The sequence below is a fragment of the Laccaria bicolor genome, genomic scaffold, assembly GCF_000143565.1.
Source record: "Laccaria bicolor S238N-H82 LACBIscaffold_11 genomic scaffold, whole genome shotgun sequence".
In the NCBI taxonomy this organism is placed as follows: Eukaryota; Fungi; Basidiomycota; class Agaricomycetes; order Agaricales; family Hydnangiaceae; genus Laccaria; species Laccaria bicolor.
Window position 1 is genome coordinate 324,760 of NW_001889882.1, and position 25,068 is coordinate 349,827.

The 25,068-nt window shown below is 49.6% G+C and overlaps 9 protein-coding genes across 9 annotated transcripts; 6 read left to right on the top strand and 3 right to left on the bottom strand.

The window, feature by feature from the left end:
* Nucleotides 1-40: 40 nt before the first annotated feature.
* Nucleotides 41-238, top strand: LACBIDRAFT_296964 (uncharacterized protein; the record flags this gene model as incomplete). Its single annotated transcript, XM_001880573.1, has 1 exon — nucleotides 41-238. The coding sequence occupies one exon, from the start codon at nucleotides 41-43 to the stop codon at nucleotides 236-238; it is 198 nt and encodes a 65-aa protein (XP_001880608.1).
* A 492-nt stretch (nucleotides 239-730) lies between these two features.
* LACBIDRAFT_249655 (uncharacterized protein) lies at nucleotides 731-1,682 on the bottom strand (the record flags this gene model as incomplete). The annotated part of the gene is made up of 3 exons (XM_001880801.1): nucleotides 731-947; nucleotides 1,002-1,083; nucleotides 1,136-1,682. The coding sequence occupies 3 exons, from the start codon at nucleotides 1,680-1,682 to the stop codon at nucleotides 731-733; spliced, it is 846 nt and encodes a 281-aa protein (XP_001880836.1).
* A 641-nt stretch (nucleotides 1,683-2,323) lies between these two features.
* LACBIDRAFT_326782 (uncharacterized protein) lies at nucleotides 2,324-3,619 on the bottom strand (the record flags this gene model as incomplete). The annotated part of the gene is made up of 1 exon (XM_001880802.1): nucleotides 2,324-3,619. The coding sequence occupies one exon, from the start codon at nucleotides 3,617-3,619 to the stop codon at nucleotides 2,324-2,326; it is 1,296 nt and encodes a 431-aa protein (XP_001880837.1).
* A 672-nt stretch (nucleotides 3,620-4,291) lies between these two features.
* On the top strand, nucleotides 4,292-5,856 carry LACBIDRAFT_326783 (uncharacterized protein; the record flags this gene model as incomplete). Its single annotated transcript, XM_001880574.1, has 5 exons — nucleotides 4,292-4,895; nucleotides 4,939-5,206; nucleotides 5,260-5,453; nucleotides 5,612-5,808; nucleotides 5,845-5,856. The coding sequence occupies 5 exons, from the start codon at nucleotides 4,292-4,294 to the stop codon at nucleotides 5,854-5,856; spliced, it is 1,275 nt and encodes a 424-aa protein (XP_001880609.1).
* A 482-nt stretch (nucleotides 5,857-6,338) lies between these two features.
* On the bottom strand, nucleotides 6,339-6,803 carry LACBIDRAFT_326784 (uncharacterized protein; the record flags this gene model as incomplete). The annotated part of the gene is made up of 2 exons (XM_001880803.1): nucleotides 6,339-6,685; nucleotides 6,740-6,803. 2 exons carry the CDS (start codon nucleotides 6,801-6,803, stop codon nucleotides 6,339-6,341), a joined length of 411 nt encoding a protein of 136 aa, XP_001880838.1.
* A 5,004-nt stretch (nucleotides 6,804-11,807) lies between these two features.
* On the top strand, nucleotides 11,808-14,298 carry LACBIDRAFT_296969 (uncharacterized protein; the record flags this gene model as incomplete). The annotated part of the gene is made up of 3 exons (XM_001880575.1): nucleotides 11,808-11,868; nucleotides 11,920-13,763; nucleotides 13,822-14,298. The coding sequence occupies 3 exons, from the start codon at nucleotides 11,808-11,810 to the stop codon at nucleotides 14,296-14,298; spliced, it is 2,382 nt and encodes a 793-aa protein (XP_001880610.1).
* Nucleotides 14,299-14,498: 200 nt separating this feature from the next.
* On the top strand, nucleotides 14,499-16,101 carry LACBIDRAFT_145246 (uncharacterized protein; the record flags this gene model as incomplete). Its single annotated transcript, XM_001880576.1, has 10 exons — nucleotides 14,499-14,598; nucleotides 14,655-14,725; nucleotides 14,786-14,877; nucleotides 14,942-14,966; nucleotides 15,026-15,094; nucleotides 15,144-15,280; nucleotides 15,449-15,559; nucleotides 15,611-15,719; nucleotides 15,774-15,869; nucleotides 15,928-16,101. Coding segments are annotated over 10 exons (984 nt in total), but the record flags the coding sequence as incomplete, so codon positions are not given.
* A 1,307-nt stretch (nucleotides 16,102-17,408) lies between these two features.
* On the top strand, nucleotides 17,409-19,093 carry LACBIDRAFT_296971 (uncharacterized protein; the record flags this gene model as incomplete). The annotated part of the gene is made up of 3 exons (XM_001880577.1): nucleotides 17,409-17,429; nucleotides 17,488-18,451; nucleotides 18,507-19,093. 3 exons carry the CDS (start codon nucleotides 17,409-17,411, stop codon nucleotides 19,091-19,093), a joined length of 1,572 nt encoding a protein of 523 aa, XP_001880612.1.
* A 260-nt stretch (nucleotides 19,094-19,353) lies between these two features.
* LACBIDRAFT_296972 (uncharacterized protein) lies at nucleotides 19,354-24,976 on the top strand (the record flags this gene model as incomplete). Its single annotated transcript, XM_001880578.1, has 10 exons — nucleotides 19,354-20,392; nucleotides 20,448-20,629; nucleotides 20,688-21,216; nucleotides 21,315-22,138; nucleotides 22,197-22,892; nucleotides 22,944-23,489; nucleotides 23,545-24,032; nucleotides 24,094-24,677; nucleotides 24,730-24,801; nucleotides 24,855-24,976. The coding sequence occupies 8 exons, from the start codon at nucleotides 19,354-19,356 to the stop codon at nucleotides 24,299-24,301; spliced, it is 4,512 nt and encodes a 1,503-aa protein (XP_001880613.1). The 3' UTR covers nucleotides 24,302-24,677; nucleotides 24,730-24,801; nucleotides 24,855-24,976.
* Between the last annotated feature and the right edge of the window lie 92 nt (nucleotides 24,977-25,068).

Below are 25,068 nucleotides of genomic sequence, written 5' to 3' on the forward strand. Positions count from 1 at the left end.
GCGTTAGCGGTGTCGTGATTACTGACACATCACTTGTGCCATGGAGGGACTTCATGGACTTTCCACAAAAAAACCTAGTTGTGTCGATATAAATGCTAGTGCTAGAGTGCTAGTTGTCCATGAAATTGAATGTCATATAACATTGCCGGGTCTCTTCGAGAGATCTCGAGCCCAAGAAGTCCTTGTCCTTGCTAATCAGCTTACCCTCGAACCCTGGGGCCTGAGGCCTGAGGCCTGAATGCCTCTCCCGTCCTCGCCTCCTTGCCGCAGATCGCATAAGCACAGAGTTTCATGCACGCCCTATCCTCCACTGCCCTTCAATCTTGACCATTCCCTTCGAGGTACATTTTCATTGCCAACGAAGATATCCGAGGGATCTGCAGTGTTATATCGTGCACACAAGAGTGGGTCTCCCTAGGTTCAACTCCTCCATATTGTAGAGACGATTGGCAACCAGCCCATGAAACGAAGCCTACGCCCCCGACAAGCTGATCTCCTCAAACCTGGACCACAAAAGATCCACTGTATCTTCCTCCGACATGTTGTTAGATTTAAAAGGACCCGCGACGATCTTAGGTACAGGTATAGTCCAGAGCGTCTCCCAGTCGATGTACCCTTCAATTTCATGTGAGGAAGGTTCATATTCGTCAGGTCCAATAAAGAACGCGTGATTGCGAAGTTCGGCAGGGGAAGAGTGGGGTGAGAGGCCTATCCGGTCTTCAAAAGGTACCTAGAAACCCCTGAACATCGCTGAGTTGATTGGAAAAAAAGAGAGACGAACGAGAAGTCGTTTGATGAGATCATGAGCGACGGGATCACATCCCTCAGGAATCGAGTAATCCAGCTTCTTCACTCTCTCCATCGTAAGGTACTCCGTCGCAGCTGAGAACGGATAACTTGCGAAGAGGAGGAAGTAGAGGGTACAGCCGATGGCCCACAAATCCGGGCTACACAATACCACGATCAAACCGTGAAACAAAGACTAAGTGATGCCTACGCACCCCTTCGGATCTGCTTTCGCGCGCAAGAGCAACTCTGGCGAGATATACGCTGCGGTGCCTACAAACGTATTCGTGCGATGCGCTTTGCAGGATCAGCCAAATCGTTTGTTCAAAAGCAGTAGAATCTGACGTACTATCCAAATCCGGGCCTACATACGCACACCCAAAATCCGCAATCTTAATACGCATCGACTCATCCAGTAGCGCGTTCTCAGGTTTAATATCGCGATGAGAGACGCCTGCATCGTGCAGGTATTGAATGGCCGATGTGAGTTGGGCAGTGTAATACCTCGCGCACGGCATCGCCAAGGATCCCGTCTTCTGCACCAACTGCTTGAGGTCCCCATTTGGGGCCAAGTCAAGCACGAAGTAAAGCGACGACGCATCATGGAACGAGTAATGTAACCGAATGATTCCAGGATGATGAGGCTGCGGCCTAGACGCCAGCTTGACCAAAGCCTCCTTCTCCGCGAGCACGGAGCGCGTCATCTTTTTCTTGACGAGCTGGAGCTTGTCGAGGATCTTGATGACGTAGCGCTTGTGTGTTGTTTTGTGGGTGGCTTCGACGATGGTGGCTAGCGAGCCCCAGGCGATCTCTTCGCCGATGAGAAAGTCGTCCAGACAAGCATGACGGTGTTGTTTTGCGGTAGGAGGGACATCTGGAGCAGGTGCGGCGGACATCCAACTCTTGCGCCGATTCCGTGCAAGACCAGTGCAAGTCGCTGGAACACTGCTTTATTATTAGGCTCCGACGAAAACAAGACCAAATAACGCGTCCTCGTTATTCTCCCCAAATTCTCCCTCGTCTAGAATTTATTCAACTTAGAGAGTTGAATGTTACACTCCAAGAGTTTTAGCCCAATCACGCGCCCTCAATCTTGAAATTGTCTCCTCGGCTGGTTCTCAAGCAAATAGTTTTATCTGCGTGTGACAAGCCGGTGGTCTGGCTGCGGATTCAGCACTCAATGCCACAAAAAATACCCATCCTCCGCTGCTTGGTTGCTTCATCACGGCCGAGCAAAGAGAAGTTGCACGAAAACCTACATGAACAATGAGGGAGCCATTCAAAATTCCGATTCCTACTCACGAGCTATAGCGCTAGCCTGAGTATACGGCCTTGCACCCCTTATGATATGGTATACGGGATCAGAAGTCTCAGTCACTAATGTTGACCTCTCTGTACCGCCTGGCAGGATCCGATGACTCGAAAACCGCCAGGAATAAATTATAAATGCAGCCCTCGACCACGAACTCGTGCTTCTTCGCCTCTAGTACGACATATACAACTAAAATCCCTTCTGAATCTCTAGTATTGGACAACACTAAGCAAACTCGATGATGCAGGATTGCTCTTCAAGAACTTGCTTAGCAAGCAAAAACGTTGGCTGTTGGAAGACCTCTTGCCATTGACAGTGATCATAGAAGACCAACTGCTTTAACATGGGGAGACGATGTGGGAATTTTAGAAAATCCAACAATGGTTCAGAAAGCCGATCGGGTGACAAATCACCAAGTTTAAGTCTAATAGTTCGTAGCGTGGAAGGGTAGACGGGTGGTAGTGGTCGATAATTCTTACCGAAGCCATCGAGTGGGAAGTTGAATTCCTCTAGATTGGATGCTCTGGACAGGAACTCCAGGAAGTCGTGAAAAAAGGGTGCGCTTCTCCAGAATGACTTTCCGATGATTTCAAGAACCTTGAGATGAGAGCCACACGCCTCAATGACGTGAATTGCAACAGAATACGAGCCTCCAACTAGCAAATGTGTGAGGTTTGGGAGCTGCCAAGTCCTGGCTGTAAGGTTGCTGTGGCCAAATCTCACATCACATTCAAGTCTCAACGTAGTCAGATTGTGAAGAGAAAGAATGGGTGTGATAGAGGAGAAGGGTTGTTGTGAAAAAATGAATGAGTTGGCTGGCCCGCCGAGTGTAAGGTATCGCAGATTGGGGGCATGGTTGATAATATCTCCCAGAAGGTCCTGGAAAAGCTCGGTTGATGAGAGATCAAACCTACGGGGAGGCATGGTCAATGGAAGCCACCAGTCCACCCTTCGTAAAGCGGACAGAGTTGGGAAATGAGGGATGACCTGCAAATGGGAACTTTGTTGGGAACTATCGCCCACCCGAACCTTGCAGATGACCAGGTTCGTGCCATCATAGGCAAATGGCCGGGCGAGCGAGACCATGCCAGGACACTGAGCTAGAATCTGAGCAACGATGGTTGGATTGAACGGATCAAAGTCCTGGACTCTTGAGTTGATTTCTACATTTCGGACAAAACGACCATTTCCACCTCCGGCTTTCTCACTGGAAGTAGTATCCATGTAAAGAGAATCCAATAATGTGTTGGTTCCGTGGCAAATTCGTATAGACCGATACGCTGTCTCCGTAGCAAGAGCATTCCATGCCTTGCAAACTAGAAGCAAGTTGCGTTTGGTCGCGAAGCACCTCCGTTCAACGCGAAGACTGTCGCGTTCTTGGAAAGGGATGGCAGCGAAAGGGACATAGTTTACGCCATCATCGACGCATGTACCGATTGTCGCGTAGTAGAAGATCTCCAACCATAGCTCTTCTGGAACGTTCAAAAAAGGGTTGGGAATCGAGTTGTGAGGGAGAGCCATGAGAGTTGGTGCAAGAGTTGAGAATAGCTGTCCTCTCGAGGGATTTTCAGAGGCTACTCAGCATCGAACTACAATTGGTGAGCGCTGGGTGTGATCAAGCAGTGAAGTCAAGGTGATTCTGAAGTTGGTCTAGTTCCCAATCAGGCTCGCGATCACGTTTCTACCGCATCCTCCTACCACCACCATTGTCCGGACTCCGCGCTACCAAGAGGAGGCAAAATGTTTTGACATTGAAGGCCATGTGAAGCATATTCAGACTTTCTTCCAATATCTCGCAATTGGTTGCACCTTTAGAATCCTTAAACCGAGCTACCGCTTGACATTCGTCCAGAAAATATCCTTATTGATGACTTAGGAGTCACAATCATCGACGCTAGGCGGTGAGGTTAGGAGAAAGCCAAGGAGACAGGTCATGTTTTAGGTGAGACTCACTGGAGACTGCTACTGACTTTGATATGCTCACTGAATGCTGCTCGTTGATATTTAGGCTGATTTCCCATAGAATCAAGGATAATGTCGCTTTCAGAAAGATATTCAACGTCTTTCGTAGGGAAGCTGCCACCTTAGAGTCCTGGACGCCTTGTTTCTTGACGCGAATGTATCCTCATTCCTCTGCATGAGCTCCGCACACTACCTGCATGCCCTTTTCTACTATCTTCTTGTCTTTCATCCATGACCACCGATCCGCTGAGGCATATTTTGGCACTCAGCAACAATATCCGAGTTGAGAAGTCCAAGGTCCAGGATATGACGAAACTGTGGCCTGGGGGCGAGCCGATGCTACTATGGTATCTGGCATCAGAAGTCTCAGACACACTCTCGGACATCATTGGAACTCATCCGTTGACCTGTGTATCGCCTCCCGGCAAGCCGCAAGATACGATGGATCGCAAGCAGCGACAGGAGTCACCTACCGATGGCGGCGACGAGGGTTCTGGAAATGACCGCAGCAATGACAGCAAAGGTGAGAATGATGGTCGTGGTATGGGAGAACTTAGCAGTAGCTCAGTAGGAGGGAAAGGTCTCACTGAGGATCATCCTGAGGCCACCGAGGTGCGTTCACTTCTAGTTGGACAACGTCGATCCCTCGATGACTCGAACGACCCCCAGAAATTGATAAATGCGGCCCTCAACCGCGAACTCGTGCTTCTTTACCTCCAATACTTCATATATGACTCTCCAGTCCCTGCCTCATTTGTTCGCTCTTTGCCCTTGACTCTGCCAATGTCCAGTTCTCCGTTTTATCCACCGGACCGCATGTATGAACCACATGCATGTATGACCATCGTGGCTACCTCGGAAAGGCTCTGTTGGTACAGCCCTCCGTGGCACCCTGGAACCAGATGACATGGATGGAGTCACACCACTGGACGTCGTCCTGATGCTTGCATTCAGGACTTGGCAGCGGGATTATCTCAAGAGCGAATACAAAATTTATCTCCATTTAAAGTCGAAAGGCGTTCATCAAGGTATCACAACGGTGCTTGGTCACTTTGATGATAGGGAAGGATCTGCTTGTGCTCTAGTCATGCTCTATGCGGGAGTTCCGATCTCTCATCTGGGGAGAACGTTGATAATCTGTGAGTGGTAAGTTTCGTGATTTGTTCGTTTTTAATCCTTATTGATCCGTTTCCGACTAGCAACTCAGCTTTATCAACGTTGGAGTCCATCCACCGTGCAGACGTGATCCATGGTGACATCCGTTCAGATAATATTCTTACCGGTGACTCGGGAGTTACAATCATCGACTTTGCTTATGCGGAACAAAGCAGTAGTAAAAAAGCCAAGGAGGGAGAGCATGCTTGCCTTCAGTCCATTCTTCAAGACTTGGCAAGTAAGGATTGACAGAGAATGATGACATGGACTTCAGTAGTCTCGTCGAATATTAATGCATTTTTCTCCACTTTTGACAGTTGTCAATCTCTGAGTGGTATGTTTCGTGATTTGTTCGTTTTCAATCCTTATTGATCCGTTTTACTGTTAGCAACTCAGCTCTATCAACGTTGGAGTCCATCCACCGTGCAGGTGTAATCCATGGTGACATCCGTTCAGACAACGTTCTTATTGGCGACTCGGGGGTTACAATCATCGACTTTGCGTACGCGGAACAGAGCAGTAGTAAAAACGCCAAGGAGAGAGAGCACGCTTGCCTTCGGTCCATTCTTCAAGACTTCGCAAGTAAGGATTTGGTAAGGATTGACAGAGAATGATGACACGGACTTCAGTATTCTCGTTGACTGCATTGCACTGCTCACCAATTGGCAAAGTGAACCAATTCACCATCGTATCTTTTTTCAGATTTACTTGGACGGAGTCGTCAGAACGTTTCTCAGGATGTGTATCATTCCCCTCCTGTCTTGTCCTCACTTGCGTCCCTAATAATTGTAGAAAACCTCCCAATTCTAACCTCAATCTAACCTTCTCCTTCGTATATTGGTAATACACGCGGTTGCTTTGTTCAAATGTCTCTTCTATTCCCGCGCAAAAACTGGGTTCGACTCCCCAGATAGAGAATTCGAAATTATATCCTTTGACCGAAATTTTTCCCGTCGTCAACTGTTTACTCTAATTTTGTCCACTCCTCTGAAGTTCAAGACACGCGTTAGAGGTTGGCTCTGATCCCCACTTTTCCAAATGAAGAAAAAAACAACGAAAGATACAGAATATCAACGTTAATATATAATACAATCAGTGCATGCAACCCCCCCCCCCCCCCAACCTACGCCTCGATCGAAAAACTCGTCACCTGCGGCAAATACGCGCCCGCCGCCAAATCCAACACATGCACATCATCAAACGCACTTTGGCCATTATACCCCCCAAACAAAAACACGCGACTATCCGCAAGAATCGTCGCATGGTACCCCCGCGCGCTGGGCGGTTTCCCCAGGATGGTGCGGGGTTCGTATTGGAGGGAGACGAGGTTGAAGAGGAGGAGATCAGAGCCGTATTCGCTGCTGTTGTGTCCCCCCACGATGAATATGTACGATCCGACTTGCGTGGCGCTGTGTGCGAGTCTGCGGTGCGTGGGCGATTGTTGTTTTACCATGCTCCATACGAGGGTATCTTTTTCGATTGATTAGTTGGTGTCAGTGAGTGAAGAGGAGAGAGAAAACGCACCCAGGTTCAAAAACCACACATCCGTAAAACACTCCTTCCCATCGCTCCCACCTATAATAACCATGACGTTCCCGATAAGCGTTGCCGTGTGGTACCCCCGCGCACTAGGTTTCTTTCCAGACGTCTCCACCTCCTCCCAGCGCATCGCCTTTTCCCCTGTAGGCCCCACCACCCCATTACCCCCTGGTCCAACCTCCAACGTCCACACATCGTTCAACGCGGTCAACCCGTTCCCACCGCCAAATACCCATACTTTGCCTTTATAAAATACCGCTGCGTGGGCTCTCCGTGCTGTTGGGTGCGGCCCAGGGAGAAGAGTGGGCCGTGTCCAGCGTCGAGTGGTAGTGTCGAGGACGTAAGTGGCGTCGTAGTACACTGGCCCAAGCCCCCCGCCAAAGACGATGATCTTCTTATCGACGAGCGTGGCGGTGTGCGCTCTGCAGGGTGGTGGTATGTCGCCGACTGTATCTGGGTGCGTCCATTGCATCGTTTCTTGTTTTGCGAGAACATAAGCACACGACATAAGCAAGAGAGTAAGAAATGAAAACACACCCGTATCAAAACAATAGATGTCCTTCGAACTATCCTTATCATCGCATCCGCCGTAGAGCCACGCAGTCGTATCAACAAGCGTAACACTATGCGCACGCATCGTCCTAGAAGGGAGATGTCCCCATACAGGTGCCCGACTCCAATACATCGCAGTGCTAGGCGCGAGGTCGACGTCCCGCTCGTGTGGGAGTCGTGGGGTGCTTCTGTATTTTCTTAGGGTGCGGTCAGCAGAGGCAGAGGTGCTGGAGCGGCTTCCCCCCGTGCGGGTCGTGGATCCAGAAGATTGGGCTCTGCGTACGTTACTTGAGGAGGGGGTGCCTGATGGAGGCGAGGGTATGGGGTCGGTGGAGCTCCTCCCTAGTGTCCGGATGCTCGGTGTGCGTTGTTGCAATTGGCCTGTACTCGTCGTCGTGCGGGATCTTGACGTTCCCGCTCCCCCTCCACCGCCATGAAAAGTAGACGTAGAATTTGCAGCGCTATTGTTCACGTACGGTCCACTGGCCGCGAGGGATGCAGGATCTTCCTCTGGTACGTCGCTGAGGGAGAAGCTCAGGCTGCGGGCAGAGCTCATTTCGCGATCTGGGCTGGGGAGAGAGAATTGATCGTCGTCAAGGGTGTAGAGGGAGGTGGGGTATGTGGTGTAGAGACGCTGGGAGGAAGCGCTCATGGTAGCTTTATCTGCTGTTTATAGTCGACGGTGTTTGATGCAGGGGTGGAGGGAAGGACAGCTCGTGTGAATATTCTCTTTTTCTTCTTCTTTTTTGCGACGCATGGCGGGGAGGATACTTACGTTTCCAAAGACCTTGCAAGTTTTCGACGGCGCAATAGAGAATATTTCCGTTGAGGCTTTGTTACTTTTACATCTAGTCTCAGTTATATGACTGTGGCACTCACAGCTTGGCCAAGTCTGATTCAAAGAAGGCAAGGCGTCGCGACTTGTGCACGTTAAACCTATGCCTGCGTATTTACGGAACGGAGTACAGTATTTCATGGCGACATTCACCAGTCCAACTACTTGAGTTCAATATCGATTTACACACTTCGCCCTTAAACTCGTTGAGAATCGCGACAAAAGGCAAACGAGATGCAGGGAGTGCAGCCGCGGCCAGCAAGCATCTTTTTCCAAAGAAGTAAATTGTAAGCTTCATACGGGGACCTGAAAGGTGGGTCTCATATCCAATGAGGGTCTTAGTTGCTGCAGAACACTGAAATGACTGAAATGCATTGTTCCAAGGTTTCCGCTGTTTCAATAAATCTAATAGACGTCAGCTAACGACATGTAAACAGGCCACGGTGTTATGAGAAGGTGGCGATGGTAGAAGCGCACAGGAAAGTCCAAAATTTCTTCCAAAGCTAAGTAAGCAAATTCAATGCTGCAGGATCGCTCTTCAAAAGCTTGCTTGTGAAGCAAAAAGGTCGGTTGTTGGAAGGCCCCTTGCCATCGACCGTGATCTTAGAAGACCAGCTGCTTCAACATAGGAAGATGGTGCGGGACCTTCAGAAAGTTCAACATTGGTTCAGCAAGCCGATTGGGTGACGAATTACCGAGGTAAAGTCTAATAGTTCGCAACGTAGAAAGGTAGACGGGTGGCGTTGATTGATCTTTCGCGACGAAGCCATTGAGTGGGAAGTTGAATTCCTCTAAATTGGGAGCTCTGGACATAAAACTGTACACGCAAGTCATACACAAGTCCAAGATCGCTTCTCTATTAGGCAACGCTAAGCAAATTCAATACTGCAAGATCGTTTTTCTAAAGCTTCCTTAACAAGCAAAAATGTTGGTTGTTGAAAGTCCTCTTGCCATCGACTATGATTATAGAAGACCAGCTGCGTCAACATGGGAAGATAATGTGGGACCTTTAAATAGTCGAACATTGGTTCGGAAAGCCGATTGGGTGACGAAGTACCAAGGTAAATCCCAATAGTTCGCAAAGTGGAAGGGTAGGGTGGTAATGGTCGATAAACATCGACGGAGCCATCGAGTGGGAAGTTGAATTCCTCTAGATTGGGAGTTCTGGACAGGAAGTCGTGAAAGAGGCCAGGGAAATATGTAGTTGTTTCCCCCGATGACTTTCGGATGATTTCAAGAACCTTGAGATGAGAGCCACATGCCTTAATGACGGGAAGTGCAACAGAATACGAGCCCCCAAGTAGCAGATGTGTGAGGTTTGGGAGCTGCCAAGTCACGTTGCCGTGGTTCAATTTCTCATCACATTCGAATCTCAACGTAGTCAGATTGCGAAGAGAAAGAATGGGTGGAAAGAAGTCTTGATGTGAAGATAAGTATGAGTTGGCTGGCCCGCCAATTGTAAGGTATTGCAGATTGGGGGCATGTTTGATGATGTCATCCAGAAGGTCATGAAAAACTGAGAAGAGAGCAGACCGCCGGGAAGGCATGGCCAATGGTAGCCACCAGTCCACCCTTCGTAAAGCGGATAGAGTTGGGAAGTGAGGGATGACCTGTGTATGTGGACTTTGTCGCGAACCATCGTTCACTCGAACCTTGCAGATAGCTAGGTTCATGCCATCAAAGGCGAATGGCCGGGAGAGAGAGACCATGCCTGGACACTGAGCTAGAATCTGAGCAACGATGGTTGGATTGAACGGATCAAAGTCCTGGACTCTCGAGTTGATTTCGACCTTTCGAACAAAAAACGACCATTTCCACCTCTGGGTTTCTCACTGGGAGTATCCATGTGAACAGAATCCAATAATGCGGTGGTTCCGTGACAGATTCGTATTGTCCGATAAACTAACTCCGTAGCCAGAGCATTCCATGCCTTGCAAACTAGAAGCAAGCTGTGTTTGGTCACGAAGCACCTCCGTTGGACGCTAGGACTGTCGCGTTCTTGGAGAGGGATGGCGGCGAATGGGACATAGTCTACGCCATCATCGACGCATGTGCCAACTGTCGCGTGGTAGAAGATCTCTAACCATAGTTCTTCAGGAACGTTCAAAAGAGGGTCGGGAACCGAGTTGTAAGGGAGAGGAGTCATGAGATCTAGTTGGTGTAAACTTGAGATAGTAGTTGGTGCAAACTTGAGAATAGCTGCTCTCGAGTGAGGGTGGTATTGAACCAGAGTTGGTGAGCGCTGGGTGGGATCAAGTACTTGTGAAGCTATGTCATTGCCAGTTCCACGATCACGCATCCAAGATAACCAGTCCAACTACTTGAGTCCTTATATTATCAATAACGATTTACACGAAAGCGAGATAACAACCCATGAATATCAGCCATGAAAAAAAAGGAGAAGAGAGTTATGTACTTGCTTGAATAAATAAACCGGGTATACTTACGACTGGTCAACCAACGCCAGTGCCTTTAGCGCCAGACCAAGATCAAGCTCAGAAGGCGTGTCCTCGTCAAACCCTTGAGGGTTCACATCCTCGTCAGCATCCCGACGCTCCTCCAAAAACTCCACCTCCGCCTCATCAAAACAAAGTTGCGCGAGCCCCAAATCATGCAACCTCGTCATTTTCACAAGCATACCCAATGTACGGCTTGTGTCTCCCTGGGCAGCGTCGACGCCAGGGGCGTTGAGTAACTCCCAAGAAGCGTCGTCCATCTCGTCTGCCATGCGGCCCCATGCGGATTTTATGGCGCCGGGGTGGTTGAATGAGGCTAGGATGAAGCAGACTGGGGAACCTATGTACGAGGGAGGGTTTTTTAGTGAGGGGAAGGAGGAAAGAGAGAGAGGAGCGTACAGAGGCCACTGATGGATTGTTCGCGCCCTAACTGAGGGGGCGGTGCTCGGTTCGCGCGAGTGGGGGAAGGAGGGGCAGAGTCGTATTCGTCTTCTACGAGGTCGGGGAGGGTGTCTCCGAGGTGGTACAGCCGCTGACAGGCTGGACAGATACGGGAGGTGGCTCGGCTTTTGTTGTACCATAAGATCTGGGAGAAAGGTATGAGAAGCCTGTGGAATTCTGGGATTAGGGTGCGCACCAAGGCGGTTTCTTCTGGTAAGACGGTGCATAACATCTGTAACACCTCGTCTTGTGCGAATTCGGCACATAGTGGGATCTAAGATTCAATGGCAATTGGCTTTCAATTGTAGGACGAATATAGGGTGACGTACATCCAAGGCAGGGGGCTGCGAAAAGTACGATGAGGCCAAGAAGGCGCGGGTGTCCCGTACACGGGGACCATTCCCCGGATCGTGGATGAAAGGCTTTTGGCAGAGGACTTCCTCTATATGGTGAAGGTCAAGCTGAGGTATTGACGAGGGCGGGTGTTTGTCTGGGATAGAAATGGATGATGAGAGAATGGATAGTGGTGGAGGAGTTAGGAGGAGAAGGTCTGGCGAAGGAGACGATGACGAGCCATTGCTTGATTGGATAATTGAAGGCTCTGTGACGATTGTGGTTTCAACCGTTGGTTTAACAGTCGATTTGGCTGCCTTTTTCTTTTTGGACTTTGCCGGCTTTCTTTTAGCGTTGGACGGACCAGGCATGATGACGGATATAACCAAACGCGTACTGTCACAGTCACGCGACAACTCAATCAACGACCACCACCATGGACGACGACGAGGTCATTGCAGACAGCGAAGACGAATTCGATAACCACGACACTTCAGGTACTCGGACGCTCTTTACCCTTCTCTTTAGTGGCTGACCCATTCATCTAGCAATCCTTGGAGCGAGTGGTCTCCCATCTCATATATCCACCAACGACAACCGCGTGTCTTCCATCTCAACGATGTCGACTGTCGTACCTGATACCATCTCTACAATTTTGCCTGCCAGCACCTCAGAAACACCTATACCCAAACCACGACCCAAGCCACGCCCCATCAAAAAAAAGAAAGACGGTGATACATCAAGCAACGCTGAGAAATCTGCGCTAGCGTTTCCTATCAATCCGATGACCGGAAAGCCGGACTACCTCGCAGCGTTTCAGCCAGACAACTTGCCCATGACGTCCAGCATCGCGGATCGCGCGAAAACGCGCCAACGAGCGAAACCCGTCACACTCAACACAGGGGACGATATCATTGAACTGAGCGACTCTGACGATGATTTTGACGAGCTCGCGCTAAGGCCTTCCACATCCAAGAATAAATCTAAAAAGTCCAAGTCCAAACCCTCTGAACCGACGACAACGGCCAAACCCAAACCCAAGCCTCGACCCATCGCAAAACGCACCGCACCAGCACCAAACCGAGACTCAACACCACAACCAACCAATCTATCACCAGCCCGCCCCATTCCCATCCCTTTCCGGCTCCTACCTTCCCCACTCCCACCGTCAGACCCCTCAGTTGCAACGTCCCAGCCCCCAATCGAGGTATTACAAAACCCACCGACGACCGACTTTGACGACCCGCTCACCCCTACCTCCTCGCCTTCCTCTCTGTTCTCCTCACCTAAGAAAGATGGTAGAAAGGCGAGCGGGGTAGACGAGTTGGACGAATCCGATCACGGAGAGGGCTTTATCCACATGGACAAGAGGGGGAAAGGCAAGGGATTGATGTTACCCCCACCGACGTTCTTTGCCAGTTCTTCTCCTCCCCTGCCCGTTCCTGAAGCTATTCCTTCGCGAGAAAAGCCGCTCGAACGGGATGTGGTGGATTTAACGGATTTACCACCCACCGTGCCCGTTGAAAAGCCAAAGCCTAAGAAGCCGAGGAAGAAGAAGGGGGAAGTGGACGGTGGGGATGGGGATGGACATAGGATGGACATGGACTTTGATCCTCATGAGGGGAAGAGGAAGGGCAAGGCGAAGCAGAAGACAAGCCCTGGGGTGGGACAGGTTGAGGTGACTATTACGGTGCCACCACCTAAGATTAAAGGGAAGGGGAGGGGCAAAGGGAAAGAGAAGGAAAAGGAGAAGGAGGTTTTTAAGAGTAACGAGTTCATCAACGACTCGGAAGATGAGGGTGAAGGCGTTTTGGGTGGGACGACATCATCGATTGATATTTTGGCACCTCCAGTGATGCCTCCAGCGATTGGTTCGCCGCCTGCTGCCTCAGCTCTGGTACCTGGATCGTCTGGGTCAGGGAAGAAACGGAAATCAAATGTGGTGGACGACGAGGAGGTGGTAGAGGAGGTGGGGAGTCCGAAGAAGAAGCAGAAGAGGAAGGGGCGGGGAAGGGGGAAGAAGGAGAAGCCTGGTGCTGCTCTTGGGGAGGAGGGTGTTACACGAGGGCATGAGCGTGGTGCGCGAGGGGAAAAGGGACCTGCCCAAGGGGGTGCACTAGGGGAAGACGACGCTTCCTTGGGGGACGAAGAGATTCATGTCGGAACGAAGAAGAAACCGAAAGGAAAAGGGAAGATGGTCGTTCTATCTGATCAAGAGGAGGATGAGCCTGATGATAAAAAAGTTGAGGAAGAAGAAGAAGACTACGCAGTAGCCAAGAGGAGGGGGAAAGAGAATGCTGGTAAGAAGGGCAAGGGTAAAGCTATCCTTGACGAGGACGAGGATATGGCTCCGCCTGAGCAAGCCCACGATGATGACAGAGATGGGACAAAGGTATGGTATCCTTTCTGCATCCCTTTCGTACCAGATCTAATTCAACTATGTATTACAGGAGAACGTCGAGCCAGGGTCGAATAGTATACCCCAGCCCAAAGCCACACCCAAACCGTCCCTCTTCCCCAGCCTTGTATCACGGTACACCATTGCCCCCCGCGTCAAATCAACACCTATGTCCGAGCTCATCAGACGGGTCAACTCCCTCCCCAGCTCCTCCCCATTCCCCTCTCCCCACCCCCGCGTCTCCTCTTCCTCCTCCTCAACATGCTACTCACCCTACCTCAAATCCTCACGCTCAATGCTCTCCCGCATCGCGCCTTTACACCCCAACAGACGTACGCCCCCGCCTCCGCTGCCTCCCCCGCCCCCGCGGAAGAAGACGAAGAAGGAGATTGAGAGGGAGGAGAGGTGGGAGGAGGAGATGGTGGAGAGTGTTGGTGGGATTAATGAGTGGGCTTGCTTGACGGATGGGGAGAGGAGGGAGATGAGGAGGGTTAAGTGGGAGAGGGAGATGGGTGGGTGGGATGAGTAGGTTGGGTGAGGGGTTGAGTGTGGTTTTTATGCTTTTTAGTAGGACTTTGGTAGGACTTGTTTTTTTTAACTTTCTCAAATTGTGCGGCATGTACGGCCCGGTTGTTACTATTGGCGGTCATTGCCAAACATAATGTTCATTTTGGATTCTTGTCAGAAGAAACCTGCGCAACCATGGCACTCCCTCCCCAACTCTTCCGCGCCCTCGAGAACTTCAAAGATCAAGCCAAGGACGCGTTTTGGGCTCTATCGTCTTGTCTTTGCCAGCAAACACCAAAGGTCAAGATTAACGGACGAACATGTCGGTTATTCTCCCTCAACCAACGAAAATCAAATGACATTGCTTTCTTTGTACAGTTCAGATAACGAAAGTCCTTGGAGAAGGAGGGTTCTCGTTTGTATATCTTGCGCAGGATGAACATAGTGGGGTGTGTTTGGTTTCATTCTGTTTAATTTGAATGTGTTGACACGTCGCGTGGTGTGTGCAGAGGCAGTTTGCGTTGAAGAAGATACGGTGTCCGACGGGGCAGGAGGGGGTTAAGGAAGTTATGAGGGAGGTAGAGGCGTATCGGAGGTTTAAGTAAGTTTCCTGCACTTTCTTGCCCGTGTCCGTGTACCTATGTGCTGATCTGCAAGCCACGTAGACACCCGAATATTATTCGAATATTGGTGATTCCCCCTCACCCATACATCATCATCGAACGCGTTTATCTAATTTCCAGTTGTAGGACTCTGCAGTTGTACAAGACCCAGAAGGCGAAGGCCAGATCGTCTATCTCTTCTTACCGCTATACAAGGTGTGCACTTCCCCTTCCCTCCTTTACAACCCGTCTTCATTGAACTCAGAGAGGCAACTTGCAAGACATGATAAATTCCAACGTCGTCAACGGGCAACACTTTCCTGAACAAGAGATGGTGCGCCTCTTCAAAGGGACGTGTCTTGCCGTCCGCGCTATGCATGAGTATCGGCCCACCACGCCACGGTCTGCCGTTGTCAATAACAAAAATGCCAAAAACACGGGGAAGAGCCAAAAGCATGAGGAGGAAGAGGACAATGATGAGCGGTTCCCGCAGCCCGAGGGAGACGCTGATGGAGGGTACTCGTATGATGGACCTTCTTCGGTGAATGTCCCACTTGTGACGAGGCACAGGGTGGAGGACGAGGGTGATGTTGACGTTGTGTTTGATGGGGACGAGGAGCAGCAGCAGGATGGACCGCCGCTGGCGGTGGTTCCGTATGCTCATAGGGATTTGAAGCCGGGGTGAGTGCGCTCTCTGATGCAGCAATGATTCAATTGATGATCGTGGTATAGCAATGTGATGATTGCGGATGATGGTGTTACGCCAATCTTGATGGACTTTGGTAGTACGATGAAGGCCCGCATTTTTATTGAAAATCGGTCGCAGGCTCTCTACCAGCAGGTAGGTTCTTCTTTTTGACTGAATAGGACTTGGAGCCTGATTTTATGGCGTCAGGATATTGCAGCTGAACAAAGTACCATGTCCTACCGGGCACCCGAACTATTCGACGTGAAAACGGGTCAAACTCTTGACGAGAAAGTTGATATATGGGTACGCTCTCTCCCACTTCCCTTCTACTTTGCCATAAATCTCATAAGTCGCGTAACAGTCATTAGGCTGCACCCTCTACGCTCTCGCTTACTCGCATTCTCCCTTTGAAAACACACAGACGACAGAACAGGGCGGTTCGATAGCAATGGCTGTTTTGAATGCGCAATATAAACATCCACAGTCGGCGTATTCGCGGGGATTGAGGGATCTAATTGATAGTATGCTCAAGGTCGACCCGAAGGAACGACCCGATATAAATAAGGTCTGTTGTGTCTTTGATTGGCGTTGTTCAATGCTTGCTGAGCTTCCTTCATTTGTTAGGTTATTGAGATGACGGATCGGGTACTACAGACTCTGGCATGAGAGGCGACTCGAAGATGTGCCCTAATGATGGTTTTGCAGGTGTTATGCTATTCTTATTTCATTGTGGACATTCTCTTTTTACCCTGATGGCTTTCCTTTCGTTAATCATCCGTTGTGGTGTTATGCCGCTGTACTGTTCGGAATAATGGGGGTATAGCTTACTTACATGTATCTACGAGGAATCAAGACGCGACTAGAGGCTTTCTACGAGGAACTTTTACGCCTGCGACGCGCTGCTTTTGCTCGGTCGTGTGTAGATTTGACTATACTCTTGACAGCAAGAGGCGTCAGATCCACGATCGGTGCACATCGTTCTCACGGGGTAGGGGTGGGGGGTACTCCCAAAAGCGGACAGCGGCAGATGCACGGCAGGCTTCAGGTTTCAATCTCAGCAATAGCGTTGAACGATGAGCGCTGTTGAGCTCTCGTTCACCCACCCTCAACGCGTCTAGGTTCAGACGCGTCCACCTCTTCGATACAGTTCACATGGCAGATTGACGCTGTAAATAGTGTACTATCCGAATCCACTTCTCCGCCCATCCATACTTCGCCTTCACGATCTGTTCATAATTCGACTTCACAATCATTCAAAGAAAACGTTCAAACTTCGACTTCATCAAATCAGCAAGTAAATTGCGACCTATGCTACAAGACAATTAATAGAGGAGTCGCCTCTCCTTCCAACACGTTGAAGAATCATCAGAAAAGTAAACAGTGCCGACTCGATTTTGCAGGTGTGTTTGTCAGATCGACGTACTACAATGCTCATATCAGCTCTCCCTTTCGATAGATCGTATTATCGCAGAACAACGCACTCAAAATGCGAACTCGTTTCCATCCACCACCCGCTCGGATGGCTGTCAAGGCCTTCTCTACCAATGGGAGCTCGGAGCTCCTTATCTTACCTATCCGTTTGCCGCTCACGACCCCTCCTGTGGTGTCGCGCCAGGCTACACGCTTCTAACCGTTAACTCGGACTCCTCCATAATCCATGTTCGCTCACTGTCGTGTTCCGGCTATGCCCCCAAAGGCTTCTTGGCATGCAAACCGTGTCAGGAGGTAAGGAACCTCGTTTCGGCTGTGCAAGAAAGGGCTCAGAAACCACCTCAACTGCTGCGGCATGCCTTTCCCAGCCACCAACAGGCCCAACAGCATCTAAGTGGCAAAGTTGAAAGAATGAAACAAGCGACGCTGACTGTACGTTCTTAACATTATACATTGATACATTGATACAGTGTCCTGACAACTTTACTAGTCTCTCAATGACTCGAGGATGCTTGACCGCCTTCTTCAAGTTGAATCAACACTTAAAAACCTCCTCAAATTCCTCGCTACGCACGACGTTCCCGCTTTGCCCAGGCTATTTAGAAATTGGCTGGATCAAAACTGGAGCTTAGAGAAGTTGTTCGAGATGACGCAGTTGTCAGTCGAGGGAAAATATCAGGCTCGAAACTTCAGCGAGATGGAGCTGGACATTGCCACGGTTGTATACGAGCTCGGTGGTGGTGCAACGCTCTATGCCTTGCAAAAATCCCCTTTCGCTTTTCCGTCACGAAACACCCTTGCCAAACGTCGTCGCGAATACCAACTGAGGATCAGTATTGGGGAACCCCGGATGCAAGATATCCTTCACAACATTGAGGTCATGTTCAAGACCACTCAACCTGAACACAGACGTTGCGGGATCACTCTTTCCATGGACGAAATTGCTAGCGATGGTCGTCTCTGCTATCTCACTGCCACGGACGAAATAGCCGGTGTCTGCGAACATGCAAAGCGGGATTCGGTGAAGATGGGAACAGATTTGGAGATAGTGCGTGCTGTTCGTGAAGCGATACGTGATGGGAAGATTCATGTGGGGCAGGAGGTCTTTGTTGCGGCCTTTGCAAGAAATGACGATGTGGATTACGGTGCACGGCCTGTCCTCTTGATGCCCACTTGCAAACAGGGCTCATTTCGAGACTCCGCGCTCCTCATTGAGAAGCTTCGACAAGCTTGGGAGATGTCTCTATATGGCGAGGCGTTGCATGGATCCATCTGGTCCATAGCTTCGGATGGTGACCCCAAGCGGCGACCAGCGTTGTACCTCCACTGCATGGCTCACAAGCTCACGGCTGCCGATGCCCTGCATCAACATCTTGGAAATCTTCCAGGATTGAACCTTTTCACGGGGAGCGGAGGGATGACGCAGGATCTGGATGTAAAACATGATCTTAAACGTGAGTTTTTCTTGGTTTACACACTCATTTTCTCATAACCTTTCTTTTCTACTAGGTATTTGCAAGACAATCTGCGCACGCGAAGGCATTTTGATTAACGGGACCACTATCAACAAGAGTCTCCTCGGCTCGTGGCTTGAACGTCTCTCGGATGTCGATTGGTCGGAAAACTCGATCTACGCTCTTCTTAACCCAGCATCGTCTATCGTAGAAGCTATCCACGCGCTCCTCGATCCGAAAGACCCCCAAGATGTTCCAAGAGCGATTAAACTCCTCCGAGTCACGGCTGACCTGCGTGGTATCGACAACTCTGACTTGAATCCGTCAGAGTACTCAACCCATCGAGCCTTCTCCCTTCTTGGTGAATTGTTGGAGGCTCTTGTTGAACCCTTCATCAATCCTGAATTCACGCTATCTCAGCAAATCACAAGCCTCGTTAAATTTGCCCACATAGCTTGTGCTTTGTTTTTGAAGCACGGGGGCGCCTTTCTTCCGCAACATCTTTACGGCGATCTACAATGTATGGTCCGGACTGCTATATTTCGTGTAGCGCATACAAAACTTCTTGATCCGAACTCAAAGTCTTTTTGTGTTTGCTTGGTGATGATGTACTTGAGGTGCTATTTGGGCGGGTACGAATGATAAGGGGCCATTCACCAGATGTTGATGTTGAGGAATTGCGCAATCGAATAGGTAGCGCGATACGGTTGGACCACATATACCTCAAGTATCCAAAATGGGAACGTCGTCCTGATCGATTGCAGCTCAAACGCAGTCGCGATGTGGATCATCTTTCACCGCGTCATTGGAAGGGAGATCTACGGGCAGCATCGTGTGATCTTTTGGCGTGTTGGAAGGAAGGTGTGCAACAAGCCAAAGCTGCCCTTTCAAAGGCTGGTTTTATGCTCAACGATGGCCTACCCATCGACTTCGCAATGATATTTCAAGATCCTAAATGCGACCTCATGCGTCCGTTGAAAGATCCTCAGAATCCCGCTTTGTACGGCAAGTATCCTGGAATCTCAGCAGGGGTTGACCGATCACTGGGGCAGGATGCTGAAGAGTCGGTGTCACTGGAAGCTGTGGATTTGGACGAGGAATACCTCTATCGAAGATTTGATGGCAAGGAAGAACTTGAAGCTGAGAGGGCAAGTAGCCAGTGTCAGCCATTTTATTCATCTTGGATGGACGTGGAGGGGCGTATTGTACACAAAAAATCTGTCCTCCGTTGTTATTTCGATCGATCCCTCGACGTTGACTACAACAAAAGTCATGATCGTCTACTTCGCATTCGATGTTTTTCCATTGGTGGGGATAGCTGGGATCGCGCGAAGCCACGAATTCATGCAGGCCTCTCTGGTGATGAAGTCTTCAAATTGGGGTCGCTATTTGCAACTTTGGTCTCGGTCAATCACAATAGCGTTGCGCTGGCAATTCTGCAATGCACACTCCTTAAATCCGGCTCCGAACTCCTCAGCTGTGCTCCGTTGGATGAAATAGCGCTACCCGATTCGCCGTATGAGGTTTCCGGCCAAATTCTCTCATTTCTTCCTATCATCCGCAAAAGCAACAACGATCCACAAGCTATTACACTGTCGTGGGTTTGGAATTCCCGATATGTTGCCTTAAACTCTGCATCGAAGTCCCGTCAAAAGCAAACCCAATCGACCAGCCTTCATCATTTAAATATCGTGGTAAATGGTTCTTTGACGTACCCATTGCACTCCTCCCAGTTTATGTCAGTTCCAACCCCGCAGCTTGACCAGGCACTTCAAGAGGAAGTCGGGAACACATGGCAAGTGGACGAGAATGATATGTGTCGAATGGAGCTCAGCCTTAGAAGGAAGATTGAAGATGACGATGACTTGCGGTTGAAGATCCCAGTTTTTGGAGTAGTCCGAGACATGACGAGCACGCCGTTTCCGTACCAAGCAACAGATGGTGAGAATCATCTCTGTTCTTTTTCAAAGTCTTAAGCCGTGACTATACTTGTAAGGTGCAACATGGGTTATCAACCATTCGACAACTGAGATTGTGGCACCTTCTGTGGGGAAAACAATACAAGAATGCGACATCTGTGGAGAAAAAGTGTCCAACGAACTTCAGCAAAATCACATGGGTGGCCACATTCTCCGAAGATATAGAGGCGTTCAACACGGTGAAGAGAATCTGGCGGCAGTGCGTTTTTCTACAACTCTGACTGTTGCGTTGTTTGCTCATGCGTATTTTGTACTAGATATCATTAGACTTTCCATGCGGCTTTTGCGGTAAATCAAGCGCAGGCGGTAAATGCACAATTGCGATCCAGAGTGGAAAGGCTCAGTCAACTTGCTCGAAAGCTTACAAGTTCATGATCCATGCCGCTGCGAAGATGTCTGCAAAGAAGGCGTGTACCAATGTCCCCATACGATGTGAATTCTGTGTTGAGGTTCATTGGAAGTACAACTACCATCGGCATCTTCAAGAACGGCACAAGAGTTGGAACCAGCGGGGTGATGTCAGGGCATTCAGCGCGAAGATAGAGATAACGGCAGAGGAGGAACAGAGACTTCACGTTCCACAGGACAATGTTGGTTGCAACTCGACTCTGGATGCAGCCATTTACGATGCACGCCGCATGGGCTGCACTCCTTCAATTCGGGATCCTCACAATGATTCTCCTCGACGACCTCGCCACTATCAGCAAACATCGCCTAGTCCGCCTCTTGCACCACCCACGTTTATTGACAATCAGACTGCATATTATAATTCACCCATTGACCAAGGCAATGACCCTTTTTACTATTAACGTAAATCTGTGTCGAAGGAATGTAATGTATGGTAGTTTTTCCTTACTCGTTGTGCGTATCTGAGTTTCTAAAAGCTTCAAATCTGACATGGCTTCTACGAGTCATGCTCCTTCACTTACATACAATACTTCAAGAACTGGAGGAGTTTTTTTCTTGGAACCCCCCCCCTCTAGTTGCTAACCCTGACAAAAGACAATCCACGAAGACTCGTGAAGGGACGTTTTACGAAAAACACTTCTCTGATGAAGCAATCCTCAAGCGGGTGGTACACCTTCCATCTCTATCACAGGTGCTAGCGGGAACTGTAGATCCAGTGCTTGAACTTGTGAAAGATGCCCTTCCACCTCCCGCCGAAGGTTTTCCTACAGCCGCGTTTAGAAATATCATCTTACGGCTCCAAACCACTGAGGTAGACAACGAAAATGGAGTTGCTGTCTTTTTGCAAGGAACGACTGAAACCTTCTGCTCATGTGTGGCTTCAACACTACTCCTACATCCTAACGCTGTACCAGGATGGCAAACCCTCATCACGTTCACCTCGGACGTTTCTTCCCAAGGTTATGCAATCATGGATGGCGAACATTCTTTCCGGAGATCATCAACCTTTTCAACGGTTGAACAAGACATGAATGCAATATTAGAGAAGATGGACGGCGCCACCCGCGAGTTTGTTCAAAAGATGCGGGCAGATAAAAAGCCATTGTCATCTTATGAGTTGAAGAATCTGGCTGTAGCGCCTAAAAAAGTGATGGACGATATTGCCAAAACGACGGATCCTTTTCCTTGGGAGCTTTGCGAATCCAACCCGTGCACAGATGCTAGTCACAAGGCAGAAAGGGATCAAGCTGCAAAGATTGTTGTCGGACGTGATGCGGTAGATCCCCCGTGGAATCTCCATGTACGTTCCGTTACACCTTGTATTCAACATTCTGTTCATCGTATTCAAGTTGTTTAAGGCTTCACAAATTGACCATTCAAGGATGACACGATCAACTACGAAGGCAGGCGGCGCACCACCCCTAGCCATGGCTCCTGCGATGGAGCAGGGTGAAGTTGGTGGGCACACAGGTGCAGGTCCCTCCAGATTGCCCCCACCGGCGACGCATCCATCAGAACCTGCTCGACAAGGTACCGCATCTACAATCATGGGCCCTCCGATGGTGCCACCTCATCGCCGTGAAAAACTTGAACGCGACGAAAAATTCAAGACTCCACAAATTTACCATACAGAAACTATACGAACAACCCGATCAGCCACGAAGGCAGGTCATGCACCACCCCTAGTGGGGGCTCTTCTTGAGAAACCTCGTCGTATGGAGCATATTCGCATGGGTCCCCCACCACCTTTGCCAAATCCATCGGAACCTGGAGCCTCCGCCGCGCAACAAACTACCCCAGTTGCAATGGCAGGTCCCTCAGCATTTGCACCATCAAGTGACCCGAACCGTGGCGCAAAACGAAAAAGACCTGATAGTGGGGATTTCTCCACGGAACCCACAATCGCACGTTTCTCAACTGAAGAGCGCGCTCCCATGAAGGACAAGGGCAAAAAGCGACAAAAATTTGATGACAGTGACTACGAGGATCCCAGCCATGTGACCTACAAGGCTCCCAGAACCAAGGACACAAGGGCACACTCCTTTATCCAGCAGGTAATACTAAAAAAATGTCTGCTGAAATAATGTTGATATCGATTTGCACAGGCTTGGGCACAAGCTACAAGAGTTAACACATCGGTTGTTGTGCTCCACTCCGGTAACCATGAAGTTATCGGCATCCGTCACCGAAGTTCGCAGACGCTTTACGTATCCGATGTTATTGTACCCCATGATTGTCATGATCCTGGATACGGCAAAATTCATGTCGGCCTCATCATTGCTGCTGTCCAAGATGCAATGGATCGCATGAAACAGGATGACAAAAGTGCCGACGATAGCCAGGGTGGAGGTGGTAGTGGAGTAGGTGGTCCCGAAGCAGGCAGCCCTAGTGAAGGTGGCGGTGGGGCAGGCGGTCCTGGAGCAGGTGGCGGTCCTGGAGCAGGTGGCGGTCCTGGAGAAGGTGGTCCTGGAGCAGGTGGAGCAGGTGGTGGTCCCGGAGAAGGTGGTGGTCCAGGAGCAGGTGGTGGTCCCGGAGAAGGTGGTAGTCCCGAAGAAGGTGGCCCTGGGGCAGGCAGTTCTGGAGCAGGTGGCATTGAACACAGCAGGCATACAGCCGTTGGTGGCAAAGCTGCTGAAAGACTGGACATGGAGGTATGTATGTTTGCTTCGACAATGTCAATCTTCCATTGATGTTGACAACTTCCAGCAAATGTTATACGTCTCCAGTCAGTGTGATCTCATACACCTCTATCTCCAGTTTGGAGTGTATGACTCTCCCACCCCCGCGTCATTCATCCGCTCCTTGCCCTTGAATATTCCACCAAACAGTCTTCCATTTTCGCCACGCCACTGCACCGACGGAGGTCAATGTATGACCATTGTCGTCACTTCAGAAATTGGGCAAGGTGCAACCGGCGAAGCCCTCCGTGGCACCCTCAAGCCAAAAAACATGAAAGGAGCTGGCTCACTGGATGTCGTCGTGAAGCTTGCGTTTGAGGACCAACAGCGGGATTCCCTCAAGAGAGAATATGAACTCTATCGTCTTCTGGAGTGCAAAGGGGTCCATCGAGGCATCACACCGACGATTGGTTTCTTTGATGACGTTGAAAATTCTGCATGTGCACTTGTCACGATTTATGCAGGTGTTCCAATCTCTACACTGGATCCAGGATGTATGCTGTCAACTTTTGACTAGTAAGTTTTGTGACTTTATCGAGACTTGTTCTTCCAATACTGAATGTCTACTCCCGAATAGTGATTCAGCTATGTCAACACTGGAGTCCATCCATCACGCAGGTATTATCCATGATGATATTCGGCCGGAGAATATCCTCATCAGTGACTCTGGAGTTACGATCATTGACTTTGGGCACGCAAGGCTATGCGATAGTGAAAAGGCTAAGGATACAGAACGCGAAATCTTTCGATCTATTCTTCAAAGCTCAGCAGGTGAGAATCAGTAGAGAACAATGTCGTGGTGTACTTCAGTAATTTTGTTGTTCGTCATGAGTTTAAATTATGATTCATTATGCCCTCTGTTGCTAGTTGGCACATTCCCCGGCTCGACGTTGACACCGTAACCGAGCTTTATCACACCAGTCACCATCGATGTTCCTTCGTATCGAATATTGGCACACAGACTGACTCAGTTAAGAATGCTTTGACGTGCTGGGTCATAACCAGAGGGGGCAACAGTTGTAATGCCTCTTCTCGGGAACATCAGCCTTCCATTCTCTTGGGAACCCGTATCTAAATCTTGTTGCTGAAAGATGTCACCATCATCTCATTGTGCGCCCGCCTCCGACGCACGGAGTTTGGCGAGCATTGCTTTTCATTTCTCTTATACAAGTTCAACAACGCGACCAGCAGGAAGTAATTTGGGATGACTAACCTTAACTGCCCTTTCGATTACACGCTCAGACCTGGTGATGAAGTCATTGGCAGACTCGACGAATTGCTCGGCCTGCATAAATGAAGATGAGGACTTGAATGAAAGGTCTGACTTAATGTACTCACGGAAGCCACGCAATCTTGAACTGTTTTCAAGTCATGCCATGCCATCGATGGAAGCATCAAAGGCCTCCTGAGCGGGCAAGCAGTTCCTGGGCAGGGTATTTCCGTCCACATGGCACCTTTCCTTGTTGACGTCTAGAACCAAATCTAGCTTGGTCTGATGTTGGATGGGAAGAACGTAAAGCCATAGTCTTGGCCGTCAATGTCTGAAGGCGTC